The 17,500-nt window shown below is 34.9% G+C and overlaps 2 protein-coding genes across 4 annotated transcripts in view; one reads left to right on the plus strand and one right to left on the minus strand.

Annotated features, from left to right (window-relative positions):
- Positions 1–14,037, minus strand: part of ints11 (integrator complex subunit 11) — a 23,659-nt gene extending 9,622 nt beyond the window's left edge. The window contains 12 exon segments of one of the 3 annotated variants that reach the window (NM_001020621.1): positions 1,704–1,793; positions 1,892–1,975; positions 3,336–3,525; positions 3,897–3,961; positions 4,493–4,631; positions 5,586–5,620; positions 5,713–5,811; positions 8,869–9,097; positions 11,106–11,179; positions 11,289–11,386; positions 13,328–13,420; positions 13,999–14,037. In NM_001020621.1, the coding sequence (NP_001018457.1) occupies positions 1,704–1,793; positions 1,892–1,975; positions 3,336–3,525; positions 3,897–3,961; positions 4,493–4,631; positions 5,586–5,620; positions 5,713–5,811; positions 8,869–9,097; positions 11,106–11,179; positions 11,289–11,386; positions 13,328–13,355 (1,131 nt within the window). In that variant the 5' untranslated portion in view covers positions 13,356–13,420; positions 13,999–14,037. 3 annotated transcript variants of the gene reach the window in all.
- Positions 14,038–14,258: 221 nt separating this feature from the next.
- The window catches only part of cptp (ceramide-1-phosphate transfer protein), a 3,999-nt gene continuing 757 nt past the window's right edge, over positions 14,259–17,500 (plus strand). The window contains 2 exon segments of the mRNA NM_001003497.1: positions 14,259–14,514; positions 17,027–17,500. The exon segment at positions 17,027–17,500 is cut by the window's right edge and continues 757 nt beyond it. Coding sequence (NP_001003497.1) covers positions 14,402–14,514; positions 17,027–17,500 — 587 coding nt within the window. The 5' untranslated portion in view covers positions 14,259–14,401.

Genomic DNA, 17,500 nt, shown 5'->3' on the forward strand with positions numbered 1-17,500 from the left:
ACCAATGTAAGGAGAGTTTACTCACACGTGACTTGTTTTAGCTCTTTTGGTCCGATTAGAAACTTTGCAGTGTGAAAGCGAACCGCTCCAAGAGCAAAGTGCAACAATGTAACATTTGTAATCTCTGTTTCGGAACAACTGAATCGATTCACAGGTGTGAAAGCACCCTTACTTCACTACTTTCCTTCAACCTGCAGTCATTACTATATTTTTTCTTGTCTATGAGGATTAGAAAAATCAGTCCTGTGATTCCTGTCCAATCAAATCACACACAGAAGGTAAATCGTATCATAATGAGCAACCTCAAGACATTTATAATTTAACAAGCAATTTTAAATTGCAGCAAACTGTTTGGAAGCATTAAAAGTGTCCAAGAAGACGTCCAAAATCTTTACATGCATTGACCCAGAGAGTGTTTAGATGCATGTCACTGATGAGATGACGGACGTTTACTGTATGATGACCAAAATGCCCTTTAACACACAGCAGGCACAAAATGTCAAGATGATGTCAGATTGATGTTGTACCGTAACATCGTGGGAATGTTGCATTTTGTTTGGAAATGAAAATCGGGTTGACGTCATTACTCAACGCCAGGCCGACGTCAACCTAAAATCAACGCCTAATGATGTTACAGCTTGACTTTGTGTGGATATTATGACTATGACGTCAATCAGACATTGGATTTTGGTAGCCATGCCTGACGAATAAAGGTCAATATTTGACTTCAACATGATGTTGGTTTATAATGTTGGCTCGATGTTGGATTTCGGACACTTTCTAACGCAACCTAAAATCAACCAAATATCAACGTCATTTCACATCCTTATTGGACATCAAAATAAGATTGTCCTTTGACGCTAACTAGACATTGAATTTTGGTCAAATGAAAATCACAACCTAAATCTAATCTAATAAACTAAAAGATTAGAAAATAACATGTAAATGCATCAGCTTTTTTACAGCGTAATACTCACTACTATTGAGTACTTTAGAAAGAGCTACTTTTTACTCGTACTTTGAGTAATATTTATATTATATTAGGATGTTTTATTTTTCTGCAATAAATGTGGCAGTTTCACAAGATGGTTTGAATAGCTCTATTTGACAGTTTTGCAGTCCAACAGTATTCAGGTACATAAATAAAAAAAAATCACAATGAAAAAAAAAAAAACAAACAAAAAGAAAAAAACTGCTTTTCTTACTTTGCTTTGTTTTGTTTCTGGTCGAAATATAGCTCAAATTCTTAGATCAAGTCAAAATATTGTTATACCTTATAATTTCAGAAAAAAGACTTTTCCCCTAAAACAAGCTACATAATCTGCCAGTAGGGTTAGTAAAATCATCTTGTTTTTGCTTTGAAATGTAGATATTTGGACTACAAACAAGACACAAATTGTAAATAAGAAAACATAAATAATTAATTTCCTGTATAAATAATTAAACACAGTTAATCTTTGTTTTGCCTCCAAACATCATTTTTTGTGGCCAAATGTTTTAAACTCTCTCGATAAGGTCACAGTCATGGAGCTTAAAAACACATGCAAATGATAAACTTTCACTCTATTATGGTTAAACTTAGCAGTGACTCTACAAACCACAAGTTTTCTTTGACTTCTGGTCAACCATAATTCAGAATAAATGCTGCACATTTCAATGCACTTCATGGACCTTTAAGATGAGAGTTTGCAGGCAATAATTACCGTTGCTCTTCCTTCCATCTCCAGTTTCTTCTGTCCATTCAGGATCTTGTGTCCAACGGTGCCTTGAACGCAGTACCCTGGCATGATGACCTGTGAAATAAATCTACATATTAGTCAATGAACAGCTATGACAGAGAATGAGCTATACTGAAAGTGAAAGTCTTTTTTGTGTTCATGAAGAGACTTACCATGTTCTTTTCATTGCCGGCCCATTTCTTGAAAATCTGTAAAGATTGCCCAGCATGCAACATTCCGGGAGTGGCGAACACAACCTGACGGGACACATAAAAGACCCATAATACTACACAATAATCTATTTCTGAATGCAAAATCTTTAGAAATGGCAATGAACTGGTCTATAGACCATTTCAATATGGTCACGTAAATGGTCCATTTCCTGGTAGTTATCAAACAATTTTATAGCTGTAACAAGAGGCAATTCAATCATAACTCAATGTTAAAAAGCTATCATAACATTACTTATAAATGTGTGGCTCTTTTTGGATTCTCGGAAGCTATAGGAATTAAAAATGTAAAACAGGAAATACGTTGGGACCATTGTTATTGTTTACATCCCCCAAAATAATTAATGAAAATGGTGATTTATACTTTAACTGCATGAAGCCATATATTTTTGTTATGAGTATTTTGTAGTCAAGAGTCAGCTTATTAAATATAAAATGTTATTATTTTATTTTAAACAAGAAATAAAGAACAATGTTGTATATATTAAAATACTTCTAGTTTTAGTAATTTATAGTAATAGTTATAACTTAATGACACATCAAATAATAATAACATATATTAGTAATAATTTACCAAACATACATAGTATATTAATAATCACAATACAATATAAATCTTTTTTTTTTTTCCAAACAAGCTGCCATTATTAGGTTAAGAATAAATTACACATTTGTAAGGTACTTGGGAAAAAAACATTAAATGACTAAATTTAAATATAAACAAAAAACATTATGTAATAATAATAATACAAAGGTACCAACTGAACGGCATAAAACAAATACTTGCAAGGTTATTATCTTATCAGATTTTAAATAATTAAAATTAATTAATATGTAGAATTTATCTATTTATTATATTTTGATGTGTCATTAATTTTCTTGTCGGCTTAGTCCCTTTATTAATCCGGGGTCGCCACAGCGGAATGAACCGTCAACTTATCTAGCATGTTTTTACGCAGCGGATGCCCTTCCAGCCGCAACCCATCTCTGGGAATCATCCACACACACAAACGCGCGCGCGCACGCACGCACGCACGCACGCACGCACGCACGCACGCACGCACGCACACACGCACGCACGCACGCACACACACACACACACACACACACACACAATATAGCTTTGGACTGTGGGGGTAACCGGAGCACCCGGAGGAAACCTACGCGAACGCAGGGAGAACATGCAAACTCCATACAGAAACGCCTTGGCTCAAGGTTCGAACCAGCGACCTTCTTGCTGTGAGGCGACAGCACTACCTACTGCGCCACTGCATCGCCATTTTGATGTGTATATATTTTAATATATATTTAGAAAAGATTATTACACTATGATAATAATAATAATAAATGACTTTATCAATTAAATACATTTCTGATGCGGCCTTACCATTGGACCAGGGTTATCAGCATACGAGCGATCAAAGGCTTTGATGTGCTTGAACTCAAACATGTTTCTTTGTACGAAGGTCTTTCGGATCTTCTGATTGGTCCAGGTGATGAACAGTTTGTAGTAGTGATTGGCCTTCTCCGTCAGCCCGGTGGAGAAATAAATGGGGGCTTTCAGATTCATTCGCTCCCTGTTAACATGAAACAGGCTGAAATTATACAACGTTCGACTACAATACAGAACTTCCTTTTACATCTTTACATAATAAACTTCAAGATGTCCAAAAAATAATAAGTGTAATAATATAAATAATCCGAATGAGAAAAATCTTTATTACAGAAGTTTCTGTTAATGAACTTCACTAGAGTTTTCCACAGTGCAACAGTGGAAGCAAATCAGAAGTAAATAGAAAATAAAAAATAAACAAATGCCTGTACATGTATATTACTATACACAATATTGTATTTTATAGCTATAGAATGTGCAAATGGATTGAGTAGTAGCTAATAATTTACTTGTCTAAGAGTAATCTTAGACGAGTAAAAATGTTTACAAACTCACCAGAAAGTTTCCAACAGAATACAGAGTTCCTGTGCTCTTCCTAGAGCAAATACTGGAATCAAGACCTAAAACACCACAGAGAAACAAGCATGGGCAGAATATAAACACACACATCTGAAAGCACATGGTTGAACACAAAACGGACAATCTAAGGCAATGTCCACACGTACACAAGTATTTTTTATAAATGTTTTCACTGCTTTCAGGAGAAAATAATGACACTTTTATGCTGGGTCCACACCAAACAGACAATTAAGCTTTTTTTGCAAGAAAATTGCAAACAAGTCAACGTAAATGTGAGAACAGAGGTGCATTAATGTGGAATTTATGTTGGTTTTTCTGCGAACATGTAAAATTCCCTTAATTATATCTTGCATGTTTGGTGTAAACCCAGCAAGAACTCCACACTGTACTCAGAGTTTCAGAAACTCTTCACCCTTGCTGGAGTTTTCAGAAATGTTTGGTTTCAGTCACTGATACTGCACTTTAGTGTGGACAAACATTGAAACCACACAGAAAAAAAGTGCAGTTTTTTTTTAAATATCCGTGTTCGTGTGGCAAGGCCTAAAACTGAATGGTTAATTTTATTGTCCTACTTTGCCTCCTCTTTCCACTGTTTCATGAACCTTCTTCAGGAAATCTCTCTCTCTGCAGCGTTTGGAGTCTCTGATGGTGGTGGCGTATGTGGATTCTGATATTAAAATGTCTGGCCGACATTTGTCAATCCAAGCAGCTCTGGGTAAAACAAGACAGAAAAGTTAAACCTGATTTATGACATGTTTGCACCAAGAATGACAATTATAAAAAAAAACTATATCAGAGTTCATGTCAACACAGAACACGATTGATTACAAGTGGACAGTTTTGACATTTGCCACTTTAAACATTCAAATGTAAAAAAACCTTTTTATACAGGGTGGGCCATGTATATGAAACCACCTTAATAAAATGGGAATGGTTGGTGATATTGACATCCTGTTTGTGGCACATTAATATATGTGAAGGAGGCAAACTTTTTAAGATGGGTGGTGACCATTTTGAAGTCGGCCATCTAGGATCCAACTTTTGTTTCTTCAATAGGAAAATGGTCATTTGACACATCAAACTAATTAGGGATTTCACAAGAAAAATAATGGTGTGCTTGGTTTTAACGCAACTTTATTCATTCATGAGTTATTTACAAGTTTCTGACCACTTATAAAATGTGTTAAGTGTGCTGCCCATTGTGTAGGATCGTCAATGCAAGCCTCTTCTCCCACTCTTCACACACTGATAGCAACACTGCAGGAAAATTGCCAGCACAGGCTTCCAGTATCCGTAGTTTCAGGTGCTGCACATCTTGTATCGTCACACCATAGACAACAAAGACATACTAATGTCCCACAAACAAGACGTTAATATCACAAACCATTCCCATTTTATTAATGTGTATCCCTATAAATGGTCCACCCTGTAGTTTATCAGTTGGAAAAAAATATGTTGATTCCAACAACACTAACTGGTATTACATTCATTTTAGAGCAATTTTCTATTATAGAATTATTATATTATTCTATATTTATTTTCCATTATATGTATTGCCCCTGATGTGAGCAATGATATTTAATATATGATAAAAAAAATATATATATAATAATAATATATATATATATATATATATATATATATATATATATATATTATACTCACCCTAAATGTCTGTCTGGGGTCATGTTGTAATCACCCTGTATAAACACATTTGGGTATAATGTACACATTAAGTCACTAGCTGGAATGTCATCAAATTAGAGTATGTAATAGGAAGAGTGACACTCACTGTATAGACGACAGACTCTGAACCGACTTTGATTTGGACCATGGCGGCTCCAAGAACATGACCTGCGTAGTATGCTTTGATCTCAAGCTCATCGTCAACCTTAATGAGGGGAAAAATTAATAAATAAGAAACAAGTCAGACAACATTTTCCCAAAAAATACATCAATTAAATCAATTAGCAACAGAAAACCTTTTTCAGTTGAATAGCTTTTCTAAATGTTTGGGGGAATAAATTGCATAAGGAGTGTGTCTGAATCCGCATTCACTATTTTAAGTATGGGAAAAACAGACTGCGTGCCCAGTGCATGATCTAAAAGTTGTTGTCCTTATTCTCTTAAAGTGTTTTGGGTGTAACATGCTTCAACCAATTCAGAGTCCTCAATTCCATTTAAGAGCGAGTTGTAGTCATGCCATGGCACATTCGTCATTTACATGACAGACTTTGTAAGCATAAAACTAAATGCTGTACTAGTGAGGATGTGCTTGTGTGCAAGGTGAAAGCAAAGACACCCTCTGCTGAACCAGCTGGAGGAGGTAGCGGTTTTTATATTGATATAGTAATCAATATAATCTTTTAGATTTAATCCTTTAATTTTTCATATTTAAAGAATTTTGTGTGCTGCTGCACATCCCTGTGTGTAATAAGCAATGTGCATGTGCATTTTGATCCCATCTATCCCTAACATGCTTTTTAAATAACAAAATGCCCCTGCTCCAAATGCATTTGCTAAACAATGTGGTACAGGACATGAAAATGAAACATGGGCCAGGCTACAATTAGCAAAAATGACTTGTGTCATGCCTGCATTGCTCCTTAGGGTGCTTTCACACCTGCCTTATTTAGTTCGATTGAATCGCAATAGAGTTCGTTTCCCCTTTTGGTACGGTTCGTTTGGGCAGGTGAGAATGCAGCAATCGTGCTCGAGTGCGCACCAAAAGCAGACCAAATAAGCGTGCCGAGACCTGCTTGAAGAGGTGGTCTCGGTACGCTTTCAAACGAACCCTGGAGCGGTTCGTTTGTGGTGAGAATATGATGCGTACTAAAACAGGTCCAACCGCAAAAAGTACTGCGCGTTTTGGACTAATTCAGCTGCCGTAGGCTGATGCGCTGTGCATTATAGGATATGAAGGAATAATATTTGTTGACAGCGCTTTACCAACAGAGGGAGAGTGGGGAAAACATTACCTGATGGATCGTTGGTAATATTTACGCAAGATGACCATGTGACAGATTAGCTAAATTAATTCACGCCTCCTCCTGAAGTGACGAGCGATGCATTAAACACTGTTTTAAAGCCACAGCCGCGCTTCATTTTCGTAATGTATTGTTTATCTAAAGCAGGGATACAATCAGCCAGCGCAGTCGTCCCTCCAGAGTAAAAGGTTTTGTTTACCTGCGGGAGTTCACTGGCATTTTCCCGCACGTGAATTCTGACCAATCAATAAGCAGTTTAGGAAATATGTTCAACAACATCTGGCCAATGAGAGATGTGGATTTTGTCAGATAACTGCATTTTGGTTTGTTTCAACTGGTTCGGACCAAAGCCAGCAGTGTGGTGTGAAAACGACCCAAAGACGGCAGAAAATGCAACAATTTATCATTTATTACCCTTGGTCCGGACCAAATGAAGCGAACTACAGATGTGAAAGCACCCTTAGTCTTTAACTAATAATGTGTACTAATTAGTGCATGATGTATCTGTGTTTGAACCTTTTCACAGATCATGATTCACCGATAACTCTTGTAATAAAAATGATTGTAAACTATGTAAATAATGTTGGAACAACTGAAAACAACATGTAAAAATCTACTCTGGCTTTACAGTTCTTAAAAAGTTCTAATTAATAATGTGTGTATGTGTATATATATATAAAATACATTCATTTTCCTTTGGCTTAGTGCATAATTTATCAGGAGTTGCCACAGTGGAATGAACCGCCAACTTATCCAGCATATGTTTTACCCAGCGCATGCCCTTCCAGCTGCAACCCAGTACTGGGAAACACCCATAGTCTCTCACATTCACACACAAACACTCACAGGCTATGGCACATTAAGTTAATCCAATTCACTTATAGCGCATGTCTTTGGACTGTGGGGGAAACAGGAACACGCAGAGAACACCCACGCCAACACGGGGAAAACATGCAAACTCCACACAAAAAAGCCAACTAGCCCACCCGGGACTTGAACCAGTGACTTTCTTGCTGTGAGGCGACATTAATAACCACTGAGTCATTAGCCCCTTTCACACATACAGACCTTTCCGGAAAATTACCGGCAATTTTCTGGAAAGGTTGTATGTGTGAACAGGTGCTTTTTGAAAATACCGGTAAATTAGTTCTTCTCTTTCCAGAAAATAGCCAGTTGTAACATTACCGGTAATTTGCCGAAATGCTGCGCTGTGTGAATGCAGAAGGAAGATTGCCGGAAAGAGCGCGTCCACGTCTAGAACGAGCTGACGTGAGACGTCTACTTTAGCCAATCAGAAAAGTCAGACGCATTCACGTCCGTGCGGTTTGTGAGAATAAAAGCCTTTAAATATTTGTGCAGACACATTTAGCTGCTAGATGTTAGTCAGATAACGTTTCTATGTTCCTTCTTAATGCCAACTGTGTAAATAATTATCGATAAAATGTTTATGATAATCCGTTGTTTGTTTACCTTCAAGCTTTGCGTGTGCCCGTGAGCGCCCATAGCGCCAGCACACACACATATCATGAACATCTCGACATGCGAAAGTGTTTCTCTATGTTTTCATTGGAGTTGTACTCAATACTGATCCATCCGAAGAGTTTGTAATGTAGTCAAATGTTTACAAACACAAGCGCAGCCGTTTAGAGGTCATTTCTGGTTAATGATGTCAGAATTTACCGGCATTTTGCGATGGATGTGTGAATGCTCTTTTCCTGAAAAATTCCGTAACGTCCTCGCCTTTGTGAACAGCGTTTTTTTGAACATACCGGTAAAGTCGTTCCGGAAATTTTCCGGATATTTACCGGTATCACTGTGTGAAAGGGGCTATTGTGCCACCTACATAAAATACAATTACAAGGTATTTTTTTAGTTAATCTTACATGCTTATATCACCAGACACAGTCACACCATACTCTTCAGAGAAGCCGTGCTTTATAAATCAACCACATGAACTTTACCTGCACAGTTTGATGGAGGTTGAGAGGCACCACTTTCTTCATGCAGTCTTTGATCATCTGTGAGGTGAAGAAGTTGGTCTCTCCCTTTTTGTCCACCGTGATCTTCCTGAAGTCCTCCAGCAGGATGGGGCAGATGGCTTTGGTGGGGTGGGTCATGTAGATGGGCCCGTCGTAACCCACCATCTCGCTCATGTAAGGAAGAGCACCGCAGTGGTCCAGATGGAAATGACTGAGAGGAAGAGAAAAGATGAAAATGGAGAGCAGGAAACTCAAAAACATGGTGCATCTGAAATCACATACTTCCATACTATCTATTATGTTAAACAGGATTTTTACACCTTCTTCCAAAGGCAAATTTGAGCACTTTCCAGAAGCATTTGCAAACTTTTCCAGCACATTAGAAGTATTTATTATTTACTTCATCAGATTATATCAGAGGCTAGCTGTAATTGTATTTATTAGGCTGCATAATATATAGTTTCAGCATCGATATCGCAATACTTACATCACAGGATATGTAATTTTGAGTCTGTATTATGATTTATCGTGATTTTTTTAGGCATATCAAATTGTACCATCTGTAAATTTGATAAAGATTAATTTTATTGAATTATTTTTATTATTCAATTACTGTTCCTGAATACTGTTACGACTCGGAAAAAAATAAAACATTGTTTATTTTAATTGTATTTTTTTATTGTATTGATCTGTGCTGTGTTTATTATATTTTATGCTGATCCACATCTGTACAGAATCATTTCCCAAACAGTCTAAAATTATTAGTTCTTACCGAATAAAGATATTCAAGTTATCTGGTGAAATTGTATGCATATCGCAATGTATATCACAGAAAATATAGCAATGTTCCATTTTTCCAATATCGTGCAGCCCTAGTAGTTAACGTATTCTTAACGTAGACTAGTATAGTATTCTAAAAAAATTGCTCGAAGCCTAACACTGAATTAGTTAAATCTCAATATTAAATGTCATTTATTTTCATCTTAAAAGCGTAATCTTTGATTTTAAATAGATATTTATTTTAATTTCAAATGATGCAGTAAAAAAACAGGTTTATCATGCTATACAGTAGGTAGACTGCAGAGTTTTCATTTTATGCAAAAGTAGTAAAAGTAATTTTATTTAAACAGTTACCCATTAAATAAGATCAATTATTATGAAAGCAACACAATTGGATTCATGATGAAGTCATTACAAGCTCTTTTTTCCAAAATTGAAAAATGTTTTTAAATCTTGAAAACACTCACTCAATTAAATTAAAGCATTTTCAAAGATTTTTAGCACACATATTAACCCTGGCGAAAAACAGTATGCAAGTAGCATGTCAAAATCTACAATATTGGAAAAGCAGTAAGTGAGAAGTACCCAGATGACCTACTACTTTTAGCGAGATTCTGAAGTCCATCCAATAGACACTTTACTATCCCATAAAGCCATGTGAGATCATTTGTGAATGAGAATAAAGTGACGCAACTGACTCAGATAGATTATGTGATAATGACAACCTAGTGGATGTAGCACGTCCAAATTTCATTCATACTACTCAGCTTTATCCAATATAAAACATACTTTTTTATTGTTCTCAAACTTAATTAAAATTCAAATGCAGCTTATATTCAAGCAGTCTGACATTTTGCATGCAGCTAAATACTTTATGGGCATTTGAATGCTTGATTCTGATTGGCTGATGAACATTCTAAAGTGTTTATTTTCAGTTACAGTAAACATATATAAAGTAGTTCCAGGCAGATTTTTGACCCAGTGCACTTCCATATATCAATACACTGAATGATTTGAGCTATTTTACAGCTACAAAAGTCGAAAATCTGCTCAAAAGTCAAAACAGAAAGCTTTGGATGAGATGCATGTAAACTAGTCCTACATACTGGAGCAGTTTGAGGACAAAAACCTGACAAATGGCTTGAAATTCAACATCTGAACAATGTTTTTAGGGGTGTTAAATGTAGTACAAGGTGAATAATTGACTCTGGACCACTGAAATGTAAGAAAATACTGCACAGCTGCTTCGAGTCATGGCCACATCATGCCACAGCATTGTTTTCAAACAATTCAATGGCCCTTCATCAATTATTTGATAACATTTAACTACAAGATAAACTTCAAATAAAATAAAATGACAAAAAAAATATATATATATAAAAGTATATACTATAAATAAAGCTAACTAAAAACTATAAACACTGCAAATACAAACTGACCTTATAATGACACAGTCCAAGAACTCGGTGAGGCGGCCATTTTGAGTAATGTAACTAAAATCTGGGAAACGTCTCTGAAATGGAAATACAGAATGTTACGTTTACACTACTCATCTTGCAGACTACAGAATTATACTCAAAATACAGAAAGGAGAACAAAGAAAGTACTGTTGTGTGACATACGTCATCATTAAAGCCCATGTGCATCCCGCAGTCCAGCATGATGTTTTTGCCTCCGATGGAGACCAGAATACAGCTGCGGCCGACATCCTGACCAGCCCCTAAAACAGAACAAATACACACATTTACCACTTACTTACTTACAAATATTTACACGCTACAGTCAATTTCGATTATGATACTTACCTTTTATAAAATTGTGAGATATGTGAAGTTTGAATATTTGTATACGCACACATAGTTTTGTTTTTTGCATATTTTAAAAACATTTTTAAAATGTAATTTGTTTTTATGATGGTGTCACGTTGAAGCTATTTCAGAAATCAGCGTATTTGATTTTTTATTGTTTTTCTCCATTAAAGGGCACTTATTTTAACCATTTTTTCAAGATTTAATATAAGTCTTTTGTGTCTCCAGAATGTATCCTTTTTATATCTGGGAAATTTGAGCTGTTATGGCATTGTAGCAGTTTTTGTTGCCTGTGCCTCTAAAGCTGGTTTTCCTCACCCACCGTTCACGTAGATAAACAGCACAGTGACAGACAAGAATAAAGCAGATCTCCCCTACGACAGGGTAACTTTCTCAACGGTTATTTGTTATGTTTGCTAGTGAGTTAATTCAAGCCTTTCTGCAGCTATGAGTAGGCACACACGGAATCTGCGCGCGCAGAATTCCGCAGGTTTTTTCCGCAGATGTTCCGCAGATTTCTGGAGATTTTTAGCCCATTATTAATTCTATTTATTTACTTGAGTAAATGTGTAAATCTGAATTTATTCAGTTTTTATTCAGTAATTTATTACTTTTTATTTAATATATTAAGGTTTTAGTATACTCCGCAGGATACTCCCAAAATAATTCCGCAGAAATCTGCAGATTTTTAACAAAATTCTCCGCAGAAATAGCAAAAACCGTCCGCAGATTCCGTCTGGCCCTGGCTATGAGTAATACAAAATGTTGTTATAAAGTTTGTCCACACACACACACACACGTTTAACTTTGCCCTGTTTTTGCACGGCAAATGTGACAGAATAGGATACACATTAATATACACTGCTGTATGGGTATCCATAATATTGATGTACAAAATAAACCTGATTTAAGCCCACAAACCAGGATTGAAGTGCCTTTTATAATTGTACTGAATTTCGTAGCGATTTTACTGTCTTTATTACAAGAATGCACTGTTTAAAAACGTGTTAAACTTGTAAAAGTCATTTTTGATCACATTTGATGATCACAGCGAGCTGAACAGATCTTTTAATCCCGGCTGCTTTGCGCATGTCCCGTCTTGTTGATATGATTATACGCATTACTACGAAAACATGTTAATACAGGTTTGTCAATCAATTCGGTGGGCAGGAAACCGCACTCCTATGTCACGTTGTGGTGGGCCTCAAAATGGGAGGGATTTGGATCCTATTTAAAAAAAAAAAAAAGAGACTCATTGTGTTTCTATCACTTTGATATGACAGTGGACACACTATACCAGCACACAGTTCTGTCCACACAGCTTTCAAAAGATGATTTCCATCATAGCTGCCCTTTAATAATGGTTTTAACTAAGTATCAATGTTACAAACAGTTCTTGATGTTTAATAACTCTTTTAAAGCTTTTTAAAATACACATTTGTAATGAAAATTACATTACTTATATCTTTACCATCATTTAAATATATTTAATGCATTGAAGTTGACCAAATAAGTCATTTCTACATTATTAAATAGCAATAAAAATACATTAAAATAAAGGATATTTCAAACTTAAACCTTTTTTCAACCTATCTCAATATAACATAAAGACTTTTACAGACTTAATTACATACATATATTATATAATAATAAAAACATTTACAAGAATTTTGTAAAAAATAAGTTGACCCATCATGTAAAATAATATGTAATATACTAAAGTTACTATCACGAATACTTGTTAAATTAATATATAACTCACTTTAGTAACTATACGCATTTATTTCGGATTTGTTAACCATCATTTATACATATTTTGCTAAATTTACATACACAATAAGCAAACCGCTTACCTAAAGGCGTAACTTTGATATCAGGCATCTTGGCAGCTTAGCAAAGATCCGAAATAAATGTTTTATTCTGTTTACAGAAGACCGACAGGCAATCTGTAACGTTAGATTAACGTTAGCTGGACATAAATTCCACACTTCATGTGTGCATGTCAGTCATCTTATGTACTATAGCTCACTCTCTTAATATATATTATGACTTTGAAAAACGGTAGATTTGTTCAAATACTAGATAATAACACACAGGTTAGCAAAAAGCTAAACAGCGCCACAGCCATAACTCTACATGTGGGCGTGGCTTAATGGTATACGCGTTTTCTGTCGTTCTAAATAATAATTTTCCTGTTTAAGCTTTACTATAATTTTTTTATTTACCGGTTATTAAAACGATTAAAGCTTATTATTTAGGCTTAAATTATAATCACTGCCGCTAATAAAGCGAGGAAAAAAAATTTAATGTCACGTGTATACTGTTACTTTTCGCAGCGCTGGTAGCATGGACTAATTATATTCGTTTGTGATTACTGGACAAAGCGTAATAAATATTACTTTATTCATATACTTTATTCATAGGCGCATTTTCATTCGTTTCCATCAGTAAATCATCTACGGAGTTACTAAATTTAAACAATATCAGTTTTCAACTTATAAATATCTCCAATATGTTTAACAACCTTCAGATATGTCAACTCCAACACAGCGCTAATGTGAATAGGACTTTGTGAGCCCTCAAGCGCCCCCTATGCAAAACTTTTTGCATGTGCGTGACTGCGTCAACTTCAACGTCATTGGCCAATCCACTGCAGAAGGAAAAGAACAAACGTCCAATCACGTTAACCTATTTTGTAATGTGACACAGAAAAAGAGATTTGATTGGTCTAATTGGTCTACGTAGCTCAAAGAACGCAGTAAATCCAGGAAGAGATGGTCGGAAGGAAAGCAAAGCGTCAGTGATATGATCCCACTGAAGAGCACATAAGATATTTTTACACTAATTAATATTTAAGGACGTTTATTCCTTTCTAAATCTGAAGGATTTATATACTATTTCCTGGCAGTCGATAAAGAGAGAAGAGAATGGCAGACGCATTCAGTCTTCAGAGGGTGTTAGAAACATTCAGGTCAAGTCTGAGTGAAAATAAGGAGGTTTACATTAAATATTACATAGCAGGATGGCAAGAGCTCGTCAGGTGAGAATTGTTTTATTGTGTTAAATAATTATTATTTGGGTGTGTTTTAAATAAGATGATCACGTCCTTTGAAATGTATAATCTTATTTCTATTTATTAAAAAATGGTTTTAGCACGAGGTTAATTTACGAAAGTTTTAATTAATATAAAATAAATATGGCTAACTTATAATGCTCAGTTATAAAAAAAAATCTGTGGATTAAAAAGGAAGTTTCTTCAAGCATCAAATACATAAAAGCATCATAAAGCTTTACATTTTTGTATGGTATTGTCCACTTTATTTTCTTCTGAGCAGTTGAAAAAAAATGAATTTACAAAACTAAAGAAACTACAAAACAAACAAACAAAAATATACACTACATTAGATATGACTATATATTTATCAAAAATATATATCTTTGACAAGTATATACGCCCCGACCACCAACATATCATTCTCCCTCCCTTCTCAAATGGAATGGTGGGCCAAATCAAAGGTTAGAATAGTTTGAGCCTAGTTTGGGCATCTCTGGACCATAGAATACAAAAGGGACTTTGTATGTTTTATTGTATTGCTTATATTGAGGAAAATAAATTAAAGAGAACAATAACATACAAAAAAAAAAAAAAAAAAAACAACAACACGTAAAGCTATTAGATATTTGAAATAACTTTTCATATTTAATCCACAGTTCTTACATCAGATGACTGTCATATGCTTTGTCAGAATGTAGTGTTTAATATTAGTAGTAAAATATTAGTAGTATGGTCACTTATTCCTTATTATATTTGAATAATAACAATATGATATTTCTATTTTTACATAAATGTGTCATATGCTGAATGACGTTAAACATTATTTAATCGTATTTTGACTTTATTTTCAATAAAGTTATTTGACAATTAAAGTCACTGGTTATGTAAATGAAAATCTTAATATAAAAATAAATATAGTTAATTTATAATGCTCAGTTATAAAAAAAGATCTGTGGATTACAAATGAAAAGTTTCTTCAAGCATCAAATACATAAAAGCATCATAAAGCTTTACATTTTAGTAGGTGTATATATTGTTTAATAATATAATAACATTTAGTATGGTCACACATTCCTTAATAGATTTGAATAATAACAATATGTTGTTTCTATTTTTACATAAATGTGTCTCACGCTAAATGATGTTAAAACATTACAAAAGCGGTTAATTTTATTTCTTTTGCACTGTAAAATCCAAAAAGTTAAGGTGATTCAAACCGTTTGAGGAAACTAATTGCTACAAACCATTTATATTCAAAAACTAATCATAATGAGTATTGTGGACTTAATCCATTTGAGTAAATAAAGCAATTTTAGCACAGTTCAACCCAATAAATGAAGAGAACTCAAACCAACTGAGTATTGTAAAACCCAATAAGTTAAGTAAACTTAACCCATTTGAGTTAAAAACAACAACAACTAATCTATGAGTATTGTAAACTTACCCAATTTAAGTTGAATGAGGTATTTAATTAACTCATAGTCTTCAACACTGAGTTCAAAACTCTTTTCAAATGAGTAGAATTAACTTTCAGTAAGTTTTGAGTTAACTACACTCATTTCATTTGATAAAGTTGACTGTTGGGTTTTACAGTGTAGTGTGTGTGTGTGTGTATATATATATACATATATATATATATATATATATATATATATATATATATATATATATATATATATATATATATATATATATATATATTAGATAGAGAGAGAGAGAGAGAGAGAGAGAGAGAGATAAAAGTCAGAATTATTAGCCCCCTTTTGATTTTTTTCTTTTTTTAATATTTCCCAAATTATGTTTAACAGAGCAAGGAAATTTTCACAGTATACCTGATAATATTTTTTCTTCTGGTGAAAGTCTTTTTTTTGTTTTATTTCGGCTAAAATAAAAGCAGTTTTAATTTTTTTAAAAACCAATTTTGGGGCAAAATTATTAGCCCCTTTCAGCTAATTTTTTTTTGATAGTCTACAGAACAAACCATCATTATACACAAACTTGCCTAATTACCCTGACCTGCCCAGTTAACCTAATTAACCTAGTTAAGCCTTTAAATGTCACTTTAAACTGTACAGAAGTGTCTTAAAAATATCAAGTAAAATGTTATTTACTGTCATCATGACAAAGATAAAATAAATCAGTTATTAGAAAAAGGTTTCTAAAACTATTATGCTTAGAAATGTGCTGAAACAATCTTCCCTCCATTTGACAGAAATTTGGGAAAAAAAAAATAAACAGGGGCGCTAATAAGTCAGGGGGGCTAATAATTCTGACTTCAACTGTATACACACACACACACACACACACACACACACACACACACACACACACACACACACACACACACATTTTGATGCTGACACTAAAATGGGGCTTCTCGTTTTTGACAAATTCATTAATTCATTAGATGAGAATTTATAAAACGTTCAATATTATGTGACTATGATAATGAGCAATCAGAAATGTCATAATGGAAATCCCCCCTTTTCCACCTCAGCTTCATGAATAGCCTGGGCAACGTCTTTTCCTTCATCTCCAAGGACGTGGTCAGCAAAATCCAGATCTTAGAGAACTTCCTTTCAGGAGAGAACGGATCCCATTACGTCACCATCCAGTCCATGGTCAAATATGAGCTGGAGAACGACCTGGTGGACCTCACCAAAAGAGGCAGCCATCCAGAATCGGGTTGTCGGACTCTCCTGCGGCTCCACCGGGCTCTTCGCTGGCTGGAGCTCTTCCTGGAGAGACTGCGCACCAGCACAGAGGACAGCAAGACCTCCGTCATGTGTTCTGATGCCTATAATGAGTCTCTAGCCAACCATCACCCCTGGCTCATCCGGAAAGCTGTCGGCGTGGCGTTTTGTGCCCTTCCAGGACGCGAAACCTTCTTTGACGTGATGAATGCAGGAGATCATACACAGGTGGTTGCTCTGCTTGGAGAGTCTTTGCCTCTTATCGCTGAAGTCTATCA

This window comes from Danio rerio, chromosome 23 (assembly GCF_052040795.2).
Source record: "Danio rerio strain M-AB ecotype USA chromosome 23, GRCz13ab, whole genome shotgun sequence".
Lineage (NCBI taxonomy): Eukaryota > Metazoa > Chordata > Actinopteri > Cypriniformes > Danionidae > Danio > Danio rerio.